The 15,146-nt window shown below is 32.5% G+C and overlaps 3 protein-coding genes across 16 annotated transcripts in view; all 3 read right to left on the bottom strand.

Annotated features, from left to right (window-relative positions):
• Positions 1 to 2,513, bottom strand: part of sog (chordin short gastrulation) — a 71,549-nt gene extending 69,036 nt beyond the window's left edge. For all 5 annotated transcript variants that reach the window (XM_076690227.1, XM_076690229.1, XM_076690230.1 and 2 more), the window contains exons 1-2: positions 2,017 to 2,513; positions 304 to 702 (exon numbers count right to left, since the gene is read on the bottom strand). The gene's annotated coding sequence lies outside the window, so the exon portion shown is untranslated. The remainder of the gene's footprint in view (positions 1 to 303; positions 703 to 2,016) is intronic.
• Positions 2,514 to 2,661: 148 nt separating this feature from the next.
• On the bottom strand, positions 2,662 to 6,031 carry Arf79F (ADP-ribosylation factor 1). Of its 2 annotated transcripts, none has more exons than XM_034326770.2 (5): positions 5,901 to 6,031; positions 4,607 to 4,778; positions 4,331 to 4,440; positions 4,016 to 4,141; positions 2,662 to 3,813 (listed from the first exon to the last, which is right to left on the bottom strand). In XM_034326770.2, exons 2-5 carry the CDS (start codon positions 4,752 to 4,754, stop codon positions 3,649 to 3,651), a joined length of 549 nt encoding a protein of 182 aa, XP_034182661.1. In that variant the 5' UTR covers positions 4,755 to 4,778; positions 5,901 to 6,031; the 3' UTR covers positions 2,662 to 3,648. The 2 variants fall into 2 exon arrangements, with proteins under 2 accessions (XP_034182661.1, XP_034182652.1); XM_034326761.2 differs by having other exon boundaries at positions 5,620 to 5,981.
• On the bottom strand, positions 5,761 to 14,938 carry LOC117605123 (uncharacterized). 9 transcript variants are annotated; one of them, XM_034326072.2, is made up of 30 exons: positions 13,285 to 14,938; positions 13,057 to 13,201; positions 12,838 to 12,994; positions 12,633 to 12,768; positions 12,306 to 12,570; positions 12,121 to 12,227; positions 11,859 to 12,053; positions 11,671 to 11,796; positions 11,505 to 11,606; positions 11,285 to 11,406; positions 11,030 to 11,230; positions 10,877 to 10,970; positions 10,743 to 10,810; positions 10,519 to 10,660; positions 10,360 to 10,463; positions 10,104 to 10,299; positions 9,781 to 10,002; positions 9,526 to 9,693; positions 9,320 to 9,464; positions 9,086 to 9,253; positions 8,765 to 9,026; positions 8,374 to 8,685; positions 8,073 to 8,289; positions 7,827 to 7,981; positions 7,579 to 7,749; positions 7,342 to 7,504; positions 7,151 to 7,285; positions 6,961 to 7,084; positions 6,741 to 6,876; positions 5,761 to 6,668 (listed from the first exon to the last, which is right to left on the bottom strand). In XM_034326072.2, exons 1-30 carry the CDS (start codon positions 13,444 to 13,446, stop codon positions 6,548 to 6,550), a joined length of 4,821 nt encoding a protein of 1,606 aa, XP_034181963.2. In that variant the 5' UTR covers positions 13,447 to 14,938; the 3' UTR covers positions 5,761 to 6,547. The 9 variants fall into 9 exon arrangements, with proteins under 9 accessions (XP_034181963.2, XP_034181942.2, XP_034181972.2 ...); XM_034326051.2 differs by having other exon boundaries at positions 9,086 to 9,464; XM_034326081.2 differs by having other exon boundaries at positions 6,784 to 6,876; positions 9,086 to 9,464.
• Between the last annotated feature and the right edge of the window lie 208 nt (positions 14,939 to 15,146).

Here is a 15,146-nt window from a genome sequence, read left to right as displayed (position 1 = left end):
AACGGTCAAGTCGAACACGGTGTTCTCCCCCCTGTACACGTTTCAACTGACAGGTTGCGGAACAATATTTCGTCATGATAATAATACAAAGCTAGTAAACGAGACAGCGGAAAAAAATTGCTGTGGTTTACTTTTACCGTTTAACGTTCATTTTAATTCGCATAGAAAAATGTCAACCAAAAAATTCGTATCCCGTCCCCATGAGTCATTGCGTACACGATAACCTCGAAATTGAACGATAATGTCTATACACCGTAGTACGTTACCATACAATTACCATTTCGTGAAGGATTTTTTTCTTACCTTGATGTCAGCAATCGACGAACTTTTCACTGGCTATTTATTATTCGACGATCAAAGATTTTGCACGGGTGATTGTGAAAAGGCGCGCGCGATCTAAAAGACCGCGATGACGAGTACCGGACGTTTCGTTATTGCCGACGAAGAAGGCTGGCGCCGTCTACGAAGCATATCTATCACAAACAGCTTCGTCTGACATTCAATACGCGATCGTTACTCTGCAGGTTGTTAATAATTCTAAAAATACGAGAGGCACCGGTTTCGCGCCGTTTCACAAGCGGTATACATGGCAGCACCAGAGAACCATAAACATGATGGATAGGAAGTACGTTGAATAGATACGAAATGACGACTGGCCTCGTTTGATTGATAGCGCCATCTTTTTTTCGTGATTGCAGATCTCTAAAAAATAAAAATCCCATCGATTCGTTACCATATCGATATTATAGTTTTTACTAACGTTTTTTTTTTTAAATATGATTTGAAAATTTCGCTTTTTTGTAATTGTCAATTAAACCAGATTCGTTGATATCCGGTATGAACTATATTGCAAAAATTCTTGTATTGAAATCTAATTTCCATTAGCTTTCACTTTGAATTTCAGATCTAAACCTCTGATAAGTTATTTGATTGACTTCGTAGATTATGAATGTAATTCATCGTTATTTCATTTACGAAAAAGGAAGAAAATTCACTTAATAGTTTCGTATTACATACAGCGCATCAAGTTTTTAAATTTTTAAAAGGACTCACGTAATTTATTTTTTATACTCCATAGTATACATAGCTACATAATACTCCTTATAATGATATATACTTTCGAATTAACTGGTTAAATTCAAATATTTTCATTTGATCGGCTTACTCAAATACTAATAACTTAATTATATTTATTTAATGATAACAAGTTAAACATAACTTTTTTCTATTGTTCTGTCTTCGACCAATTAGAATTTCTAATACATTTTTTTGCCAAATAGAAATTTTTTCTTTTTTTTTTTAAACAAACAATAAGATGGGATTCACTCACACATTTAAATGATAATGCACAGTATCGAGTACTTACTCATACTGCGAAGGTTACGTGCAAGAAAATGTCACGACACTGAGGTCATGCGTATAGGAGCGATGTCATGAATGCGACTTGTAAGCATTTAACCCATTTATTGTTGTCACGCTGATAAATTGTTTTAATCATTAAGCAAAATAACATGAAAAATCCATGAGAATTTTTAACAAATTAACAATTACAAAATAAAGCGAAAAAAGAGAAAATTAACACAATGCAGCGGTTCTAAAGTACAACCTTTTAAAATAGCACATATGTAATCCTTGATAAAGATTTATGAAACTTTAAAGAAACGATTCAATTGACGAAAAAAATGGCTTAGTCAATAATGAATCGATTAATAAAAGCGTCGTTAGTAATAAAATGTTATATTGTACACCTTAAACATTATATTCTTTATTTTTGTTCTGACATACTTGGAGGGAAACAAAATCTTGATTAAAAATCATATTACCTCTAATTGTTAAACTTACACACCGTTATTAGAAAAAAAAACCTGTCACACACAAATATACTACTGCTAAACAAATTTTATACTGTTCTTTTTTTTCATACGAAGGATAAAAATCTATAACCCGTAATTTATCCGTAATTAATCGGTTTAAAAAAAAAAAAAAAAAAAAGAGAGAGAAGAAAATGAAACTTACGTTACTAAATGAAACATGTGGTATAGGCGGTGCACAGTCTTCAGCAGTAAAAAAGAAAAGGTAATCGTGCTTGTAACTGAAGTACCATCGTCTGAACAAGGGATGCGTGCAGGCTGAGCTCACCACAAGGATAGAGGTGCATTTGTATTCTTCTGATATAAACAAAATTCTTTTATAACTTTTTAATTTCGCATCAGCGCTGAAACTCCTTTATCCTGGTCGCTCCTTGCGCAATATGCAAGCACCCCGAAGTAGGATTCTTTCTATCTTCTATTTATAATCAGCCAGAACAAAAACAAACTATTTAAACGGCAAATAACACATAGACTACATAAAGCACAATTACAGTATATTTCACAAATTGTTTAAACATTCATATATAATTATACGAATCTTCGCATATGACGGAAAGGCGATTTGATCAATTAGGGAAAGATTATTTCGTAAAAACAATGTATTTTTTTTTTTCTTTTCGTTTAAGGACAGGAAAAACATTAGGAGATTTAAGGGCTTGCAAAAATGGTTTTATCTGGCAGATTGCCATGCCAGTTTGGATTGCTGGCTTAGAAATTGCGAGGCCTATCTCTCTTTACTGCGAGAGGTTCTTTCCTAATATTTTGTTTTATTCCACGTTATTTTTCCATCTTTTGTTCTTTTTTTTTTTTATCTGCATTTCCCGCCACGATCGATGCATAATTTCGGAATGTTGACAATATTCTAATTTTACCTTATCAAGGTGCAATAAATAAATGATATCTCTTTTACACTGAGATATATACATGGTTGACTGACTGTTAGTTTCATTCGCGAACAGGTGAAGGAGGGTGTAGTTGTTGCACCTGCCGATAGCCAAGCAGTGAGACAACCATTTTGTATAGTTTTGTTTTTACTTTTTTTTTTCTCGACGTATACCACTGAAAACTTAAAAAAATAGAAACAAACTTTTGCAACTAGAAACAGTAAGTCAATTGCACCGTCAGTTACCACTCACTGCCTTTTCTTTTGTTCATGTCAACTGATGGGCCGATGCGACATTTGTAATGTAGTGGACAGAGCAACATTCTCTCATCTATTGATCACATTTTTATCATCGTATTTATATAATGTAATGTACAATATGCAGCTACATTATGATAATCAGTATGTCCAACGCATTCAAACTGATAACACCATGGGTACTTCACTTTTTTGTTCTTAAATTTTTTTTTTTTGTTTTCAAAGATATTCAAATTATTAATTAATCAATATATATTGTATGTTTCAGAGTTAGGTACTTTAATACAATTACTTCCAAGTTTTCCACCTTTCTTGTGGTATCTCTGTGTAAAAAGTGTAACTATAATGCTAATATAATAATAATTATAATAATAAGTTGCACAAGGCAATAGTCCTGTGTGGCCGTTCGAATGTGTTTGCGGCCGTTTCTCCACTCCCCTCCCCCCAATAACTTCCTGGCACAACGACAACTTTCGATAATCTCTCCACCCTCCACTGAAGATCCAAAAGAACTCGCAGTTTGCACTTAGTGTTACCTCTTTTTATATTATTACTCATTCATGGGGGGACAGGTGTGTAGCTGATTTTTTTATGATGTTAATATAGCAACTGAATGTTGACAGGATAACGTTCCAATTAGCGATTGGCACTTTTGAGCTGATTGGAGAGCCAATCGAGGCCCTCGTAAAGTCCGTCTCCACTTGTGGCACACGTTGCTTGAATGTACCAATTACGATTGCGTAAAGAGTGCAGGCCCAACTTATCGGTAATCTCCGCTGCATTCATTGCATTTGGGAGATCCTAAAATTGAAAGTATTCTGATGTGTCTACTTTTAAATGCATTCATTGTTGCGTTAGTTGATTTCTCTTTGGCTTAGTTATTAACAATTCTCCTGGCATCCTTTCATTCAATGTATATAGTGTATTTTGTTTGCACAATTAGTATTGTATCTCATGAATCAAAGAATGTTTTGTGTATTAATATATCCATAAATATACTTACTTGTTTGTTAGCAAATATAAGAAGTACAGCATCTCTAAGTTCATCTTCTGCTAACATCCTCATTAGTTCTTCGCGTGCCTCGCCAATACGTTCCCTGTCATTACTGTCGACGACAAATATCAGTCCCTGAAAGTAAATTTAATTTATAGGAATAGCTGTATTTGGATGTCCTTTATATGCTAAATAAATTAACATTACAATAGAATTATAATAAAAACGACAATAATTATTAAGGAAAAGAAGAATAATGTTAAGAAAAGAGTTATAAAATTTTAATAACATTAAGAAAAATAATGAAATCAGTAAGTTGCATACTTGTGTATTTTGAAAGTAATGTCGCCACAGAGGTCTGATTTTGTCTTGGCCACCCACATCCCATACAGTAAAACTTATATTCTTGTATTCAACTGTTTCTACATTGAAACCTAAAATTTATAATGTAAAATCAGTAAAATCCATCACTGAATACTCAATACTCCTTCTCTGTGTTTTCCAAAAAAGAAAACAAAATTGAAATAATTTTAAAACAAGAACTATGCATTTGCAATATATTCCTGTTTAATTACAATTAGAAAGAAACTGTATGTTTACCTATAGTGGGAATTGTAGTGACAATTTCCCCTAATTTTAATTTGTACAGAATTGTGGTTTTACCAGCTGCATCAAGACCCACCATCAAAATCCTCATTTCTTTTTTGCCAAATAGGCCTTTGAATAAGGTTGCAAACATATTCCCCATGGTTACTGCTGATTATGTAAATACCTAAAACAAATAATAATTTACATTAAAATAAATTGTGAACACTATAAAATTCATTTTAGATAATGTATTTAAAATACATTTTAATAGTATCTAAAATTACAACGTGATTCACATCAATATTTCTGCTATTTGTGACACGATGTAAATATGGTTCTTTGTTTCATTTATTTAAACTATTTTACAATTTCTACAAAAATTAACCTAGATTATAATTAAAAATATGTATCATGACTTATGTAAGAAAAAAAAACACTAAAAAATGACTATAAGGGCAAGAGCATCATCTGCAAAAATACAGAAAGCACAAAGCTTATAGTTATGAAACTATAACCTTACCATAACTTTATTATCACAAATTTCTTATATAAAATCGGTTCAGTGAAATGTAATTATGCCAGACATATGCAACAATACAATGTACAATACAGTTTACGAACAATAATATATCAGAATTAAAATCATACCACAGTGGAAAAAAAAGTAATAATTTCGACAGAACAAACGGCAAAAGAAACAATAATCGATCGAAGATAACAATTTTCAAGAGGTTTATATGAGTGAGCAAAAGGAACACGTTTCGTGAACGGAAAAAACTGAAATTACGTAGACGGAGCCAACGAACAGAAACATGCGTAAAGTACTGATACTCTGACACAAAGGCTAAAGAGCTAACCTGCACATATATATGAAACAAACAATAAGAAAAATCTAACAAACGTCTTAAATCGTGGATTTCAGTTTAACTAACGAAAAAAATGTGTAGAAGCATGCATGAGATGCTCACGCTGCCCGCTATTGATTCTCATTTTAATACATCGCTATGATTATCGAACTAGCATACCGTTAAGGATCACTCTAGAGCGTTTTGCTGGTGATCTATGCACTTTTAAAACGTGATCGGCTACCTAAAACGCCAATACCCAAGTATTGCGAGCAAGGCGGAAGATATTGTGCGGTTTGCGAAGCCACTGCGTACACCCGGTTGTCTGTCACCTTCGACCTACTCCCCAGCAAATCGTCAAAGGTTCCCCGCTCAAACTTCCATTATTTATAAACGTTGTCTGATTATTGAGAGTTTCCCGTAATTTCACGTTGTCCGTATAAGCCACTTACGTTACTTACGTTTCAGTAAAAAAGATTATTTTCACGAGAAACGATAAAACATAAAACCAACACTCTCGAAAAGTACCGTATGTCAAAATGGCGGACGTGGAAAGGATTCATGCCTTATGCCACGTATAGGGCCCTCAAAATTCTCCGATTGGCTACGCCAGTCACGTGACATGGAAGATCTTCAATCATTTGCGTTTACTTCGGTAGGTGTCGACACCAATTGGAACAGTGCTAAAGGGACTCTCAAACGATCAATATATATTGTCAATATTTCACTATTATCTAGATTATTAAATGTTTTAAGGGACATATCGATTGATTATTAATATATAAAATATCTATAAGACGATTTGATGAAATCAAAAATATTTTTAATATTGACGAAATATTGACAATAAATATTGATCTGAGAACCATTACTAACAGTACTTCAGTTGGTATCGAGGAAAGCTGCGGTGAATAGGGGTGCTAATTTGTTTTTAATTTATACTGTATGTTATTTAATTTTACTAAGTTAGCACTGGTAACTTAGGAACGTTAGATTCTGTTGAAGAGTTGTCATAAGTTTTCCAAGTAGTATTATATATTAATTTAATTCTTTGACATACATTTTTGATGATTAACTATATTAGTAGATTTATAATTGCTTTGTTTGTTCATACACCTGGAGCATGATATTTTTCATCTAATGTTCCTTCTCCGTAAATTTCACATTCTTCTGTGTTAGAAGGGATAGCAGTTATGATTTCTAATGTTTCAGCTGATTGCCCAGGTTTTCTGTACACAAAACAATAAATAAATGTAATAATTGATGTAGATAGTAATCAGATAGGTGTTTAATTAATTTACTTTGGTTGGAAGGAAACTGTGAGCATCAAAGAGCTGTTTTTACCATTTAGATAGCTTGATAATATTCCTTCTTTTTGATCAAGTATAAAATCATTGTTCTTGAACTTTTGATTGACTTTAATGTACTGACTGCATACTGTTTAAAGATCAATTAAATCACTGTGTTAATATGAAAAGCAATTTATATGGTTATTAATAAATTATAAAAATATAGCTATACCTGATAAGTTTTTAATAACTATCATTAGTTTTTTAGTATCACCTATGTAAACCAGACCAAAGTTCAATGCATACGATGATAATTTTAATATTGGTAACCAGACTTGCAAAAATAATTCTATCTTCTGAAATTAATTGAATTTAATAAAAAATCATGTTTTATATAATTAAAAGATAATAAAAATTGAAACCTGATAACGTTTATCGGTGTGTATGATTTGCAGCGGTTGTGTTAGCGTAATTACCGAATCATACAAATCTTGACATTTATGCGTATGAATTATTGTTTCAATTAATTCTGCATCCACGATACACATTATTTTTACCTGTAAAAGTAATGTTGTTTAGAGTTTTTACTTGTAATAAGAGAAAGATAGATTACTTGGGCACATCCTTTGCTACTTATACATATAGTCCCTGTAAATTTGCATGGATCGGTTTCTGCATAAATTGCAACAGATTTGATATGAAATGGATCAGATGTTTCCAACATGACTTCTATGGTTTCAGGTGCACAATTATGTAAGAAGAATGTTTGAATCAATCTAAATTTAAAAGCATTTAATTGATTATTCTCTGATAGAATATCTTTTTAATGAAAATAATTGAATTTGTGTACTCTAATTTTTTTGTTTTGCTTTGCATTACATCATGGGCACAGCACTTAAATATTCTGTTTGCTTTAGGAATACTAAAAGTCACTCTTGGCTGAATAATATCTGCTGTAATATCAATTTCTACAGGGGGAAAATAAATTCCATCTTGTCTAAAATAACAATTATCTCTATACCTATAACATGATAAAACACTTTATAAAACATTTCAACTTTTACTGGTTTATGATATTAATTGAATATATGTACAAACTTATCGCTTGGAGCAATTCTTAGAAATCCCAGAATCTTAGAAAGGAATTTCTCTTCATAGATCTTTTTCACTTTATTGTTATATTTGTCAGGTTGTATACTGATTCTTAGGAAAGCAGTATCATTGGGCAAAATAAACATTTCTCTTGGAGCAACCTTAAGGAACATTAAAATATTTCCTGATTGTTTATACTTCCAAATATTTTTCTTAGTACTCTATTACAATCCATGTTTCTTGTTTCCTTACTGTACAAGCTATTGTATCAACAGGACCATAATAAGGGAGTATTGAAATTCTGAATTCAGTGTCTTCTACATCTTCAGTAGTGTTATGACTACTTATATCCGAATCTGCAGTTTTTTTGTCTTCTAAAGTATCTTCACTGGTATATTCTACTGAAATTTCAGTAGTTTGTAAAGATTCACCATCTGATTTCCAAGACGTGGCCATATAAGAGGACCCTCTAAATCATTTTTTTAAAATAGTATCATGTATTATTACCAAATAAAAACACTTTGTTCCTTGTATGTTATGAATAAACATTTACGAATGAGTATGTGCTGTTATATCAGAACTGATACTGGATCCAGTAGAGTTACGTTCATTTAGATTTTCTGTTGATGAATAAAATTTCACATGTTCAGTTTCACTAGCACTTTTTGACTTGCTAGCCCTCAATTTTGATGCCAACTTATCAGTAAATAAAGTACAGACATTAACTGTAACGTTAAAAGGCATGCTTTCTGTGACTGATGTGATTAGAAATGAATGCCAATCAATAGCTATGGGTACCACACTAGTATTCCTTAATACTATTTTCCTTTCCTGTAGACGTATACCTTTAATTATTGTTCCATATCTACAATTAATTAATTCACTTGAAACCACAAGCACATTAATGTATTAGATAGAAGCAACAAATAGATTTTCTAACATACTTAAGGACAGGTACTTTTGATTGATTTCTATCCGAAATAGACACCCATATGGGTGACCCAACAATCTGTACACATATATCTAACGTGTACAATGGTAACCCTGTTATATTTATCTCCAATTTATCAACATAAATACCCCAAGTATCACCAAAAGCATAGATATCCACCGGTACAGCCTCGAAAGGTCCAATATTTGAACTTAAAGGGTCAACATAAATCACAACCCCTGAGTTTGGTTGTTTCACTCGGTACATTATTTCCTCTGTAGAATAAAATGTTTTGGGGAATGTTAATTTTAAATAAAATAAAATAAAGTCCTACCAATCAGGTCCTTTTCTTGACAATGAACTCGCTTGTAGATAGACTTAATACGATCCTCCAGTGATATCCCTTCACAGGAACACATAACAGGATAGAAATTTTTTAAACGTAGTCGAAAATTTGTTGGAATGGATGTCTCGTTTTTTATGATGAACGTTTTCTTTTCCACTGAAAATTTATAATATATTCCATTCCATTTTGATATTACAATGGTCTTGTACAACTTAGAAGTACCCGTCCTCAAAGGTAGATTCAAAAATTCCATTACAGTTGGTTGCTGAGTGAACGGCAGAGTTATTTCGAAAAAAGGAACGATATCTTCACAGGAAACGATCTTCTCCTGCGAATATTTCCCATTTCCTGTTGCCAACTTACTCAACTAGGATCGAATGAATTTCTAAATTACGGTAAATTCATTGTTAAATCCACTAATGTAGTACTTGAATGATCTCTGAAGTACGGGTACTCAAGGTAGATTGCTCTCCTGATTCTTCAGCCACTTCGCTGATCGAAGGACCTGCAGAAGCGTCTTTGAGAACATCTCCTTGATCCAAATTCGCGTTCATTAATTCCTGCTCTTCTCTTGCTCTATATTTATCCAACAATTTCTGCAAAGTTGCAAAATATGATCTAATAGTAGTATAATGCAAGTTTGCAAAAGTGAACCTTCAACTAAAAATTGCAATTACACTTACCATGCCTTTTTTACTTTTTCCTGCTAAATCCAAAGCAAGTTGAAGGCTATTCACGCGCCACTCTATTCGAACAAAATTGTTCTTCAATTCCACAGGCTGTTTGTCACTTAATGGGAAGTAAAATGTAACATAAAGTGGCTCAATGTTACATTCAATTCCCAGCATTATGATTTTTTGTGAATTTCCAATGAAACAGAGCATGTGTAAAGACTGCACGATCCCCTGAAAATTGATACTCTTTAAACAAATCTTATTACGTTTCCTGTAATTAAAAATGCATCACAATACATGATAAATTATTAAGAAGCATTTAGATGCTTGACCTCTTTCAGGGGCATAAGAGTGATCTTCATTTTCTCTGTGGTTCTACCCGATAGTTCTCCTTTTTCAGGGCAAATACAGATCTTCATTTTCTCTGCATCTTCACCACCCACATCACCCCATGAATAATTTAACGAATGATCGGAGAGATTCTTGACTGTCAGTACACAAGTCTCCTCGATACCAATGTATAAAGTTCTGGGATGTATAATATTTTCAATATTTATAATAATTTTAAGATGTCATACAATTACATACCTTGTAGGTCTAATGATACCCATGGTTATTTTACGTTCCCACAAAAGTGGCTTGAATTGTTTTAGATTCATAATGTCGTAATGTGAAAACAACTCGTCTATTAACTATATAATTAATTTGATGAGTGGAGTAAAATTGAAAAAGGGACAAGTTCCTTACCAGTAAATTCGTAGATTTATATTCTTCTCCTTCAGTTCTCATGTCTTCTCCTTCAGTTTCCTCTTGTTGATCTTTTATGAAATCGTTATAGTCCGATATTTTTCCAGCAAGCAGTTCCACTATTTCATCGAAGGCTTGATCACTAGATTAAAAAAAAAAAAAAAAAAAAAAAAAAAAAATTGAATTATGTACATAAAATATTGATTATGTTATAATAGATGCACCTTTTAATTTGATCATCCGTTGTATATTGCAACCATACCTCCAAATCAGCGACCCAAACATCTACAGACTGATGATATTGTTGATGTATAGAATTATTAGTAAATTAATTACTTAGGTACTTAGTTACTCATACATTTAAACAATCGCGTTGTTTGTTAGTACACTGCTTAACACGTGACTGTGTCTTGTCGCAAATAGCCGCTTCAGGTATATCTTCTACGTACAATCTAAAAGTTTCCATCAAAGTTTTAATTCTATCATTTAAAAATGTTCACCATCTACTCACTGTAAAACGGCGAGATAAAGGGCTGGCTGCAAATTACTATATTCTGCAATTATATTGAAATGATGCGTGGAACTTGGAGCAAATATACCATGATCAGGTCGAATGAGAAGAAATTCCAGAGGGAAGTGTTTGTGCTGGTTCATTTTGTTTTCGTCGGTTTGGATGTCTCGTTTCTCCCATTTGAAGTACATACTTATTTCACTGTGAATGAAACAATTAAGAAGATAAATTGGCCTTTGTATTTTCTTAATTTACCTCGTATTAGTCACGTAAATCGTGCATTGACCAAACATGTTTGGAGCACTTGCATTTATCTGTACACAGTAGTTTGCTTGCTTATCTACACTTTTCTTAGCTATTTTGTCCTTTTTTAATTTCTGTAATTTAATTATAATAATTATTATAATTTGATTACAATAACACACGCTAATATTTTTGCCAGATAATAATTATTGAAAAGAAGAGTAATAGATACTTTACTAATCTGAATGAAAAACGGTTCGTATATTACACCATCTCCAATTATTTCTGTGGCTAGTATAGTACCATTGTTACAAAGTATGTACACTTTGTCCACCTAACAATAACACGTTAAAATCAACGAACAAGTTAAATAAAATAGAATGATTCTGAATAATTACATGAACGCCATAAAAGTCTGGTAAAAAGGATATATGTAAAATCATCTCTTCTTGTGACTTCAGTATAAAATATGCTGGCCATACATTGAAGCGTGATAATTTTAACACATTTGTGTCCGTGATATCCTAACAAAAGAACGAATAAAAATGAAGAAGAAAAACATTGATGGGCGTAGGAAAGATCATACTTGAATGTGCATAGTAGCCCAATCAATCTCACTCATCGCGAAAAATCTACCGTCTCCTCCAACGTTCTTGAATTTGATCGGTACATGTACTGTCTCTCCCACAAAGCCTATTTTACAGTCGAAGGTCATGCCTGCAAATTTATTGTGAATGGTATCCCAACTACGAACGCTGTATGAGACGCTGTCTTCACTAGACTGCAACATACCAACGATGGATAGTTGTTAGCTTTCACAAAAGTTTAGAGTTTAACTTAACAAGTACATTTACGCTATCTTCTGAGGATGATGTTTCTGGACGCCAAGCCTGGACTAAGTACTTTGCATTGAATTCCAGAATATCAAGAGACTTCTTTGACGGTGAACAGGTCCCTATGGAATTATGAATAAAAATGATGTTAGGATTAAACAACACTTGACATTTGTGTTAAAGCTAACGAATCGTTTTACCTAATAAAATAGGAGGTTCTCTATATGCATGTAACCTGATGATCAACGATTTTCCATGCTCCACCTTCATCACCAGTACCTCTTCCGGTTCGTCGACGTCGGTGCAGCGGAAGAAAACGATCAATTGGAAGTGCATTCCCGGAGGGACGATGTTCCTGTTACTCTCGAGACGTTTTATTACCACATTAAAGTTGGAGTTACACGGTCTTGGTTCGATTTGAAATTTTGCTGGCGATGTGCTGACATTTTGCAACGTGATTGTTTTCTTAAATAACAATTTTAATTAATGAAACCCTTGAATGAATTACGATGAAACTCGAGGAATACCTTGTACAACTTGTTTAATTTGAAATTACGAAATTGCACGTAAGTGGAGTCTGCGATTATGATATTTTTCTGCATCCCCAGTTTAATTATGCTCCTCTTAGCTCGAGCGTTCCAATGCGGTGATTTCGAGTGTTCTCTGTAGAATAATTCAAATTGAATATTATGGCTAGGATATTATAAATAAATATGTATTCCGAAGATTTACGTATTAATATAGATTTTTGATAGAGATGTTAAATGCACTAATGGTGATCTCTTGAAAATCTTTGGGTTCAGTTGGGCCAAGTCTACCAGTTTCTTGTATTCTTCCCAAGTGCTCAGCTTTGGTGGTTCCAATTGATCCAGTTCGTTAATATATTCATCTAAACAAATATTTGAATAATTTATTAGTTTCTAAGAAAGCTAATTCCTTCGTGTTTTATACCTGACTGATCTTCGTATTCTTCAAAGTCAGCATCCAGTTCCTCGTATTTGAATTTCGAATCTCGATCATCTTGATCAAGGCGTGTAATATATTTTAACATTTTTATATCAGCTGGACATGGATTTTGCAATTTGCTTCTGCGAATCTATAAACATTCCTGGAGTTATTATTTTATTTAACACCTTGAGTGACTCGCTAAATCAATAAGAACATCCACTAAATACTAACATAAAGTAAATAAGAATATTTGTTCCGCAACATAACATTTTCTTGATGAGATTTAACAATGGTATACGACATTTTCCAATTACATGTATCTTGAGGAAGTTTTTGAAGATCCTCTCCTTTCTTCTCGTTATTTCCGGTACGAACAAAGGATGTAATGTTCATTTTATAAAACTTTAACAATTATACTGTTAACGCATGTAATTACTATTTGACGTTGAATTAACAAATGAAATCGCCGGACGATGAAAACAATGAAGAAAAGATCTAAAACTAAATTTAAACATATACGAGATAGCAGAAATAAGGAAGGATACAATAATGAATTTTTAAGACTATGATTTATTTGGAAACAATGTTTTTTTTTTATATAAAGGTTTAGAGAATGAAATTCTATGTACAAAAGGGTTACGTTAGTAAAATACTAGGATTTTATATTCCTGGCCGTACATCGTGCAAAATAGTTTCCTCTTACACTGAAGATATAATAATTGTATTGTTTCTTTTTTTTTTTTCTCTCTCATTTCGTGCAGTTCTTTTTCCTCTGTATTTCTTATTGCGAGTCTCAGACTGCTCTTATAATTAAACGCTTGAATCTAGTTTAACCCTTTTCTTTTTATAATAAAACGTCGAGGAAAAACAAGCTTTTGCTCGACGTTTCGATTAATAATCACATAAGGTACACTTATCGTATTTATCCATAGTTCTTGAATACAAAGAATTGATTTTTTTTGTTTTTTAACTTCATCGTACATGTATACATATACATTTATATATATATATATATATATATATATTTATATAATCATCTCAACGCGCATAAACATTATACGCAAGTTTCTTTTTCCTTTTCGTTTAACGTGTAAGACATTACAAATTACGCTTTGTACAATCTAATAATATAATATAAACAAGCGAGAAAAGTCTCAGGATTTTGTAACCCATGTTAATAAGTCTCCTCTAAACAGAAAAAAGAAAAGATTATTACATTTAGTTTGATAAGAAGTGTATATCTGCACAAGAAGCGATATCTCAGTGTCTTGATAAAAAAGCACTTATAGTATTTCAAAGAAACTCCTCTGATTATTATTAATAATATATGTATATGTATAATAGGAATGGGCTTAATAATAATGAAACGTGCGTGATGTTCCATTAAACAACACTGTATTTGTATTCTCTTGTTTTTGAAAGCCTTATAGATTTAGAAATGATGTGTTTTCTCTTATAAGTGTGCACTTATTTAATCTAGATAGATTAAGCATACACAGTCCATGATACTCGTGTTGAATAATTTACAAGCGTACGAATTTATGAAATTTATCGAAGAGCGGATGATTTGCTAAACCGTCGATAAAAATAATTTAAACGAAAAATCAAAATGGAAAAAAGAAAAAAAAAAGGAAGAATCGATTTTTATCTATGGTCTTGTACAATGGAAAATTCTAGTCAAACTAGGTTCAAGCTTCTATGTAAAAATTTGTCCCCGTCCCCCTCCCCTAGAGAAGTATCAATTTCATATATTTACATGTTTGGAAGCGCCGATTTGCACTGATAAATCATCGGTACTCCTTCGCGACTTCCCTAGAACGTGACTAATCGCGTCGTAAAGTTTGGACTTTGTATGCAGGGGAAAGAGGTCTTCATTAAAAAGCCTAATATCTGTTCTGTTCTGTGGAAAATATAAAACCCCAGATTATACTTCACTATCCTACAAATACAATGCTTATTTCAAACGTATAATGGTGTGTGTCGTTATCGTAGATGCGATTATCCGTTTCCTCGCATTATTATTAATCTATGCGCGTTGTGTTTTTTTTTTTCTTTTTTACTGCTCGTATTATAAATTAAAGATAAAAATTAAA

The sequence above is a fragment of the Osmia lignaria genome, chromosome 9 (assembly GCF_051020975.1).
Source record: "Osmia lignaria lignaria isolate PbOS001 chromosome 9, iyOsmLign1, whole genome shotgun sequence".
In the NCBI taxonomy this organism is placed as follows: domain Eukaryota; kingdom Metazoa; phylum Arthropoda; class Insecta; order Hymenoptera; family Megachilidae; genus Osmia; species Osmia lignaria.
This window is presented reverse-complemented; position numbering and strand designations above follow the sequence as displayed.